General features: G+C 27.1%; 3 protein-coding genes across 10 annotated transcripts; all 3 read left to right on the forward strand.

The window, feature by feature from the left end:
• The first annotated feature begins 220 nt into the window (after positions 1-220).
• Positions 221-3,694, forward strand: LOC127073051 (probable serine/threonine-protein kinase DDB_G0282963). Its single transcript, XM_051014055.1, has 4 exons — positions 221-478; positions 668-780; positions 956-1,144; positions 1,219-3,694. The coding sequence occupies exons 2-4, from the start codon at positions 678-680 to the stop codon at positions 3,453-3,455; spliced, it is 2,529 nt and encodes an 842-aa protein (XP_050870012.1). The 5' UTR covers positions 221-478; positions 668-677; the 3' UTR covers positions 3,456-3,694.
• Positions 3,695-4,263: 569 nt separating this feature from the next.
• Positions 4,264-5,860, forward strand: LOC127073062 (E3 ubiquitin-protein ligase RNF4-like). Its single transcript, XM_051014090.1, has 3 exons — positions 4,264-4,549; positions 4,723-4,954; positions 5,089-5,860. Exons 2-3 carry the CDS (start codon positions 4,740-4,742, stop codon positions 5,495-5,497), a joined length of 624 nt encoding a protein of 207 aa, XP_050870047.1. The 5' UTR covers positions 4,264-4,549; positions 4,723-4,739; the 3' UTR covers positions 5,498-5,860.
• Positions 5,861-6,175: 315 nt separating this feature from the next.
• LOC127073060 (E3 ubiquitin-protein ligase MARCHF8-like) lies at positions 6,176-8,959 on the forward strand. Of its 8 annotated transcripts, none has more exons than XM_051014079.1 (6): positions 6,176-6,304; positions 7,156-7,452; positions 7,541-7,632; positions 7,709-7,889; positions 8,001-8,266; positions 8,384-8,959. In XM_051014079.1, exons 2-6 carry the CDS (start codon positions 7,336-7,338, stop codon positions 8,643-8,645), a joined length of 918 nt encoding a protein of 305 aa, XP_050870036.1. In that variant the 5' UTR covers positions 6,176-6,304; positions 7,156-7,335; the 3' UTR covers positions 8,646-8,959. The 8 variants fall into 8 exon arrangements, with proteins under 8 accessions (XP_050870036.1, XP_050870042.1, XP_050870039.1 ...); XM_051014085.1 differs by having other exon boundaries at positions 6,201-6,291; XM_051014082.1 differs by lacking the exon at positions 6,176-6,304 and adding an exon at positions 6,311-6,681.
• Positions 8,960-9,843: the final 884 nt, after the last annotated feature.

Genomic DNA, 9,843 nt, shown 5'->3' on the forward strand with positions numbered 1-9,843 from the left:
TTCTACCAAATTACAACTTTTTCTACCGAGTTATATTCCTTCACGTTAAAAGTACTCGATACTAATTGATCTTCGAAATTTTGTCAAAATGTAACTTTCGTAAAAATATTGTCGTTATTATTTTTTATTCTTTTTACGTTTTCTATGTAAATACTTTTGCGTCGTTTCATTTTTTTCGTACAATTTACTTTAAAAAAAAAAGAAACAATTTTTTTAGACGTTAACTAGTGTCGCTATCTTACAAAAGAAACTCACAAGAGAAATTCAACGAGTAAAATGTTTCAATTCTTTTGATGTGTTGGTCAGTTATCGTATGATGATACATGAAAAAGAACATCGAAGGAACTTTTTATTTCTACCACTAGATGGCAACATTAAAACGTATATAAAAAGGTTTTTTCGTTGAAAAAGCAATGAAAAGAAAAACAGTGCTAAAAGTAATATTTTTCTATTGATATTTATAATAAGGAAATATATGGTAAGAAATTTATTGAATAATTCAAATATATCTATAATAAAATTACTGTACCATTCAATTAAAAGATTTTAATTGAAATTTCTTATTTCAAGAACTAAACATAACCTATAATATTATTTACATTAAATATACATGATATATGTTTATAACAATATAATATTAATATGTAATAATAATTTTTTTATTAAGTTCAAGAATTATGGCTAAGAGAAAAAGTATCAATAAACGCACGTCTAGATACAGTCATCGATCTAGCGTAGGATCTGGTTTTCTGGATCCGAATTCAGAAATACTTGAAGAGGGTAAATACTGTTTACTTTTCTTTGTATATACATTTAATAAGATATGTAATGCTCTTCTTCTATTTACTACTGTTTAATATTGACATACTATCATTTAGATATAAGTTCATTTTTATTAACATTTTATCTCAAATCGTTGTTTGATTATAATTATTTAAATTTTCTTCTTTTTTAGAAGAACCTTTTTGGTGGAATAACTTGACAAACAATGTTAATTCGCACTTGGCGAAATACAATGCAATAAATGAAACAAGTAAATATTTAGATTCTGATTCACAAACACAATCAACTAATACAAATCATGAATGGTGGAAAATGTTAGAATCATCAGATTCTGATATTGCAGATAGTTTACTAAAACGAGGTAAAATATAAATAAAATAAGGAAATGAAATAATGTCACCATATTATTTTAATTTTAATCCTCTATTTTTGTAGAAACAGTTCCATTGAAAAACATGATTATATCTGATACGGATGAAAATGAAAATGATGTACCATTGCAAAAAAGAAAAATTAAAATACGTAGTAAATCAAAGAGAAGTAAAAGTAATGCCTTTTTAAAAGCTTTAAACGATTCGAAAAATTCGGAATCTTCTATATCAGAGAAAATAAATTCTACTACAAAGCCTACAAATAATGAATCCACTAGTAAAAAATCACTACAAAAATCAGATTCTACACAGAAACATATGAATAAAGAGAGTAATGATAGTACTGTAACTAGTATTGATCAAAGTCACACCACAGACAAAATCTTAAAATCAAAACCAAATGTTTTTAGAAAAAGATATAAAGAAAAAAGTGAAAATGCATTTGAAAATCTACTTAAATCAAATGAAGATTTACATGATAAAACAGGAAGAACTGAAATAATATCTAAAAGTTCCTTTGCTAAATCAATCGAAAAAGATCACACATCAAAAGAAAATGTTTCTGACACAGCAACGAAAAAAAATGAATCAGAAACATCTTCAAAAACAATTCCATTCGAAAATTCTATCACAAATCCAGTAACTTCAAAACACGATGATAATCTCATTTATTCGCATCGTAGTGATTCAAGCTTTAGTCTTTTAAATAGTACTAATGAAAATATTCATTTAGAAATTCAATCTAGTAACACGCATGAAACTTTACCTAAAAATGTATCTACAAATGTCTCTATAAAGCAAAAAGAATCTTCTGTAGTGGAAAAAGATACAAATTTGACTATGTATGCTAGCACTTCCTCTAAAAAAGTTAATGATTCTACTACAAATAACGAAAATATTGAAAATCACGAAACTATCAATAACAAAGAAACAACGTTAGCAAATGTAAGACATGTACATACTCCAAATAAGAGTGGAATGGAAAATAGTATTAATCAAGAGATAAATAATTCTAATATAAAAAAAACAATTCATGCCTCAGAACATGAAAATATGGATAAAAGAAATTCGATAACCACAATTAATAATGAAAATAATGAATTACAAACATCTACCAACATAGCATCAAAAGATTCAATGAATTTACCTACTTCTAAATCTATAGAAATCAATGATTTTGAAAATAAAAAAATTTCGTTTAAAATATCGTCCGAGCCAAACAATATAAACAATAGCATATATAGTAGAAGTTTCACAGATTATAATTCAATTAATATGGAACTTACTGCAGTAGATGCTTTTCCAGGAAATCAAATACATACAGTAAATAGTGGTAATGATTCAGTACATACAGCAAATGTAATAACAGATGCAAGTAAAAGTACAACATTAAAAAAGATGTCTAGATCTAAGAATACAAGTATCCATAATATTTCTGAGTCAAATGAAGAAAATGTTTTACAAAATAAGAACAAAATACAAACAAAAGATTCATATATGAAAGCACTTAGTTTAAATAAAACAACAATAGATGCTGTTACTGATAATAATAAACAAAATAATAATGTAGATCAACGTAATCATGAAATATCAAACTCAATTAATACTGGTCAACAGAAAAAAATTAGTGAATACTTTACAGTTACAAATTCCAAGTTGATTTCTCCAACCAAAGCGAAACAATCAAAACATCCTCTATTTTTGAGTAATACCAAAGAAGACGAAGAAATCAAGGCAAGATTGAATAAAAAGCAGAAAACAATTATTAATAAAGCAATTAATGTGCATCTTATCAAAACAAAAACCCCACAATTAAAGAAAAATCAAATAATAGAAAAAATAGAAAAACTCAGAATGGGAGAAACACAAAAACGCTCGGCAAAAGATAAAGTTAATAAAGCTTATATAGTAAATGGAAAAATATATAAAAGACCGAAACTTCCACGTCCAAAATATTGGGTTACCGATCGTCTTTATCGTTTTCTTTGGAAAATTATGGAACCAAACTGCAAATTATTAACAAGAGTGCAGTCTGAAAAATTTGTGCAAGAACTATCTACCATCGTATCCATTATTACAAAAGCTAAGAAATACAAAAACTACGAAACTATTTTGAATAATTTAATGAAAAAAATGGCAAATTTAGGTATCATTCATACACGTAATGATTTTTATAATTTTTGTTACGATTTTCTTCCTTATGAGTTTCGCATTAAAGTAGTGCCGATGATACTTCCTGGTAATGTTAGAAATATACCATATGATCCAGAAACGTTAAATAAATCATTACTCGAGGAATAAATTATTTTATTATGATTATATCCAAAGTTATATATATTATATTAAGAATAATTCTAATTACATAATATGATTTGTATGACATATTGTATTATTCTATATTGCAAATTTCTAAGCATTGTTATTTAGTTATTATGTCTTTAACATTAATTTTTCTTATACATTTATAATGGTTAAGTAATTTTGTAATTAATAAAGTATTCAATTACAAATATCAATAAAACATTTAATAATAATTTACATTACATGTTTTACGTAATATTATTACTTATTACATCGTTGATTACATTCGATATATCATAAATGCAAATAATTATTTGAAGAAGAAATTATCTGTTTCCTAGGCTATTGATTTTTAAATATGAAATTATTATTAAAAATTCGGGAAACCGTGTGTAATCATAAATATATCGATTCAATATTTCTTCGTAACATCAAGAAGAAATTTAACGTTTCATTACATTTCGTTCTTACGATTCAAAATAAAATACCTAAAAAGATCATAGATCAAAAAATATAAGAAGAGATCGTCCATTGGTATAACGTATGACTGAAGCGGAAATGTAATATCATTTTAGTACACCAACTTCACGAACAATTTCAAAATTGTAATTCATATAAATTACAAATTTAAAAATAATTATTTAAATTTAAGTCATAATAATAATAAAGGTAAATAATAATAATAATAAATAACTTATTAAAAATAACGTTGATGTAATTTCAATTGTAGAAAAGTATAAAAAAGATTTAACATCCTCGGGCTTTCTATATACTTTCTATTTCTTGATTATATGATATATCTGATTTAGTCGTTTAACTGTTTCTTTATAAGAAACTAATTTTTGAATTTGCGGTTGTGATATTATTGATCGAAAGTAGCGAAATAGTACATTTAAATATATTTTTTGACGACAAACTTATAATAAATATCAGATATTATGTATATTTTGTATTGTTAACGTATTTTAATATATTATGTTCTGAAAGAACATCTTTTAATAGATTAACTTTTGTATTTTGTTTACCTTCATTAAACAAAAGAGTGACTATCATTAAATTGATATCTTTTAATAAGTGCTCAATCTCGATAAAAGGTTAAAATTTATTATCCACGTAGATAACTTTAACAATTGAACTGTTATAACTTGTACTAATAAGTAACGTCTAATATTTATTTTATATTGTTTTATCGTATATCTATATATATATATATAACTTTTATTATTAAATAATGTAATATGAGTTCATAATATATATTTTTTTTCAGAAATACATATTTTTACGATGGCATCGACGAGGAAAAATAAAATGTCATCTCGTTCTACATCACCGACTATTGATATTATCGATTTGACAGATGAATCGTATTTGCATAGATCTTCACAAACTTATAGCAATACTTCTGAAGATCTTCCTAATTCGTATGGTTCAATAACCAGAGCACAATATAATTTAAGCCTACAACAAGAAGAAACAGCCACGTTAGTCTCAACTGTTTTGTAAGCATCTTTTGTTCCTATATGATAAGATATTTATGAATATTACAATATAAATATGATAATAAAAAGATATTAGCTATATAAATAATTACGCGAAATTTTATTTTACTATTATTAATTTCTTGCTTTATTAGAGATACTATAGGCACAGCCATAGCAATCACTACATCTAGAAATACAAATAAAAGAAGGAATAGAACCAATGGTAGAAGAACAAGAATCAGAGTTTCCAGCAGAAGTAGAACTCGTGCTGATGCAAGATCTGTAATTGAAGAACCAAATGAAATAATTGATTTAGATGATACTGCTTCACCCAAACACAGTGGTCCTTGGTGCATTAATGATTCTAGTACTGTTGCACCTACAGCATTAGTTTGTGCTATATGTCTTGAAGAGTTACAATCCAAACGCAAGCCTACAACAACAAGTTGTGGGCATATATTTTGCGAAGAATGTTTGAAAAAAGTAATTCGTGAGAAAAAAAAGTGTCCTACATGCCAGTCAAAGATCACTCAAAAATCATGTACAAGGCTTTACTTTTAATTATATTAATAATTATTAAAGAGCTAATCACATTATTTAACATGAGAACAAAGATAAAGTTTGATAATTTCATTGAAGAATTTAATTATACTTTGATTTTTCTCTCATTATATTTTGTAGTATGATGATTTTTCTATATTATTCTTTTTCCTTGATTATAGTGTTGAAAGAATTAAATAAACAGAAGAATAGTTCTCCTAATATTTTTAAATAAACACACATATACAATATATCTCACCAAAATATAAGTTATTTGACCTTTTTTTTATAATTAAAAAACCATTAAAAATTATATGACATTGACAATTTATAAGTATTTAATTCCTCATTATTACGCTATAATCGAGATAAATTTATTTTTTTTTTTTAATTTGATAACCATAAAGTAATAATAAATTTTAATTGATAACCATGAAAAAATAATTGTACTTTTTTTATAAGATTCCATAAAAATACTTATCGTATACTAATAAATATGAAGAAAAATATTTTTCTTTCTACTTTTTCTTCCTAATCCATAAGGAGTATACTGCATGCGTTGAATATATGATTTCTAAACTTGTATTGCGCGCGTAAAGATCTCTAAATTTGAAGTGCAAATCATTCATTGGAGTATTTAACGTTCGATGTTCACTCGACGAATTGGATTGGTTAATTCTATTTAAGCCACGCCTACTTTTGTATTAGACAGTGCAAGAGAAAAATGAAGTATATATTTTGTCAAAGAGAAAAAATAGCAATTTGCCATGAAGTCGGTATTCGGTTTTACGTTAAACGTTGACGCGGCTGTAGAAGTACGTTCAAAAGGTGAACGGTGATAAATATATATGTATATAAACAAATCATTTCTAATAAAACAATTTTAACTGGAGAACGTTAATTAATCCACTGCATCGAAATCAAGTATCCTCTATGCTGTGTCATTGACTTGGGACGAAGTGTCAAAATCGCTCGAGTCCATCTTCGTCTTTGTCGACATTTGACCATAACAAAAACCATCAATCCGGTCGTTTATAGTAACACATATAACAAACAAAAATTTAGTGATTTGGAAATTCGACTTCTCGTCCGATCGTTATATATAATAGAAAATTACTATTTTCGTAACGGTAGACGAAGGAATGAAAAGATGTATGTGACGCCAGTGCTGTGTTTTCTTTTTGCTGTGATATTGCATATAACGAGTATATCTTCGCAGTATTATCTTTAAAGAAATGTTAGATTTGCGTGTTTGATAATATTACCGTATAATAATTAAAATTTGTTTGTATAACGCATAAATTTCTCGATATATCGTGATACAGATAAAGTTAAGAAGAGATTATGATAGTGATCGATGTTCGCGTTTGTTGTTGAAACGAACATATTAATTATCTCGTAAGATGGTGGTTATTTAATATTGTGATTTTTTGACGTCGGGTAAATCATTATTAGACCATCATATCAACTGCTGATTGTACATTATATAAACAAATGAGATATAATAATAGGTTGTCCTATTATATTTACATCATACCAAAGATTTCTGAAGTGAAAAATAGCGTGGAATGCAATGTGTTAATCATATCCGTTCATTCTCTAATTAAAGTCTAAAGATTACTACAATGTTTTTATAATTTATCTACAAGTGGTAATACTAAAATAAAATATGATTTTAGGTTGGTTTCCACATATTCCAATTAAGTACGTAAAGATACAAACAACATTGCTTGATACTGCTGATTTCTTGGAATATATTTCATCATGACGTTACACAAAGGGTGCAAAGAAACGCTCAAAAGGATGTATCAAATAAAAGTCTTTTTTCACTGATCACAACTTATCGAGATTAGAGAGTGATGCCGGTTCATCAGATCAATGTTAATCCGCCTGACTGGCAACCACCTCTATCTCTTGGTCCTTCCACAAATAATAGTCCTGCTGGAGGAGAAGGACTACCAGAATGGACTCCACGGGTATGATAATCTTTATAAAAAATATAAGTAATAACGATGAAAGATATATATCGCATTATAGATATTATATATATTATTTTCATTTTAGGAATCAGCATATGCCACAGTTGTTACAATCATACCAGAGCATTGCCATTCATCTGTAAGCACACTGTCTTCGAGCAATCATGATATTTGTCGGTAGGTATATCATATTATAATTATTTTTCATTCCTACTTATACATATAAATATTAATAATATATTATTTTATACAGAATCTGTCATTGTGAGGGTGAAGAAGGTGCTCCATTGTTAGCACCATGTTATTGCAGTGGTAGCTTACGTTATGTACATCAGGCATGTCTTCAACAATGGATAAAAGCATCAGATACACGTACTTGTGAATTATGTAAATTCACATTTATCATGCATGCTAAAACAAAACCATTTTATGAGGTAGCAAATTTAAAACTGATATAGCAATATATTTAATCTATCATTAAATAAATAAGTGAATTGTTACAATCATCTTATTTTTAATTTATATTTTTTAATTTATATTTTCAGTGGGAAAAATTAGAAATGTCTACTTTGGAGGTACGTAAATTATGGTGTGCAGTGGCTTTCCATGCAATAGCTGCACTTTGTGTAGCTTGGTCCTTATACGTACTTGTCGAACGTTCAGTGGAGGAAGCTCGCCGTGGATTTGTAGACTGGTCCTTTTGGACTAAATTAATTGTTGTTGTAATAGGTTCTACTGGAGGTTTAGTTTTTATGTATATTCAATGCAAAGCATATATTACATTATGCAGGAAGTGGCGAGCATTTAACAGGTACATTTTTATTAGTACTTTATCTGCGAATTATTTATTTAACAAAATTTGATACTAATTATGTCAAGATTAAATTTGTATTACCAAAAAATTAATATCTATTTCTTTACCACGTAGAGTGATATTTATTCAAAATGCTCCGGAGAAAGTGGTGCTTCCTCCCTCACCTACAGACTCTTTAAGAGAAATGTCATTGCCTCTGAAGGATCCAACTGCCTCTATGCCAGAGCTCAATCGTACCCTATTGCCCTGTACTATAGATCCTCCATGTGCCTCACAGATGGTAAAACCAGAATGTGTTGCGCCTTCACAGAGGCATGACGCCCAATTAAAACTTTATGTCTTTGATAAATTGTCTTCTTCCGAAGACAATCTATAATAAACTGAAAATGAAACGAATGCTAACTACATGAATGTAATTGGCAAAGTTTAATTTACATATAAATGAACGGGTGAAGTGGTGATTTTAGAATATACATATTACAATTTCGAAAATTGAAATTCCCTTTTCGAAACTGTCAAGTATCCGCCCCTGTGAAGCACCTTTATTTGGAACTTAGTACTTCAGTGCTTACAATGAGAATGGGATAGCTGAAAGTGCTCGGTTAAAATGCTGACATTTTTCTCAGACAATTGTGTACATAATTATTGTATCTGTGATGTTATTAAATAAACTTTACCATATTTAAACAATATGATTGCTCTTATCTCCTTTTTCAAAATTTTGATACATAAATAATTAATTATATATATAGATTATAAATTATTTATTCAAAATGTTCTATAGAATTAATTATATATTATATAATTATATGTTGCATATATGAAAGTGATAAAAATAAATGTCTTATTTTAGATACCGATTAGAGTTGATGTTTGAAATATTTGATTTCCTATTATTATCACAGTAAATACTATAGTTATAAGATTGGCCTCATTAAAATAAATAAAGTAATATAACAAGGTTTATAAATTTCTATATATTGGTAATAGAGGTAAGTGATTTATTAATCAATATATATCTTGATTATAAAATTAGAGAACATGTATTGTGTTACATAATAAAAAAATACTATAATCAAATCAAAATAATTTTCGTACGAAATACGATACATATACATAGTAAAAATTAAACGACTTATTATGCTCTATGTTACCGACAATTTATAAAAACAAACTTTAATGTTATTGCTAACGTAGAAATGAAATATCTATCAATCAATAATAACCAAAATTAAGTTCAACTTAGAAGCAATTTCTACTTATCATTTTAAACAAAATTAAATATAGCCATTAACTCGATATTGCTTACAATATGATAATATTATTTCTCAAACAACATTGATTATCCAGCTCTCACCGTGTGAAGATTGCTGCGTGTAGAAACACTGCTCTGAATATGAAAGATATAGACAATTTTCAAAGAGAATAAATAAAGAAACCTATAAAAAATGTTATGTTGATATAAGATTCGAAATACTAACTACAAATACATTTATCCAATTTTCAAATTTAATCGGCGCTGTTGTTCCGATTAATGTAATGTATACTCAACAGAGAGCGCTGATGACATCGAT

Source organism: Vespula vulgaris, chromosome 2 (genome assembly GCF_905475345.1).
Source record: "Vespula vulgaris chromosome 2, iyVesVulg1.1, whole genome shotgun sequence".
Taxonomy (NCBI): Eukaryota; Metazoa; Arthropoda; class Insecta; order Hymenoptera; family Vespidae; genus Vespula; species Vespula vulgaris.

What these genes read in the sequence shown, in the direction of transcription:
- LOC127073051 (XM_051014055.1), top strand. Translation starts at nt 678, where the DNA reads ATGGCTAAGAGAAAAAGTATCAATAAACGCACGTCTAGATACAGTCAT. An exon ending in TTCAGAAATACTTGAAGAGG is followed by an intron (nt 781 to 955) that starts GTAAATACTGTT and finishes CTTCTTTTTTAG; the next exon opens with AAGAACCTTTTTGGTGGAAT. An exon ending in AGATAGTTTACTAAAACGAG is followed by an intron (nt 1,145 to 1,218) that starts GTAAAATATAAA and finishes CTATTTTTGTAG; the next exon opens with AAACAGTTCCATTGAAAAAC.
- LOC127073062 (XM_051014090.1), top strand. Translation starts at nt 4,740, where the DNA reads ATGGCATCGACGAGGAAAAATAAAATGTCATCTCGTTCTACATCACCG. An exon ending in ACGTTAGTCTCAACTGTTTT is followed by an intron (nt 4,955 to 5,088) that starts GTAAGCATCTTT and finishes TTGCTTTATTAG; the next exon opens with AGATACTATAGGCACAGCCA.
- LOC127073060 (XM_051014079.1), top strand. Translation starts at nt 7,336, where the DNA reads ATGCCGGTTCATCAGATCAATGTTAATCCGCCTGACTGGCAACCACCT. An exon ending in AAACAAAACCATTTTATGAG is followed by an intron (nt 7,890 to 8,000) that starts GTAGCAAATTTA and finishes TTATATTTTCAG; the next exon opens with TGGGAAAAATTAGAAATGTC. An exon ending in AAGTGGCGAGCATTTAACAG is followed by an intron (nt 8,267 to 8,383) that starts GTACATTTTTAT and finishes TTTACCACGTAG; the next exon opens with AGTGATATTTATTCAAAATG.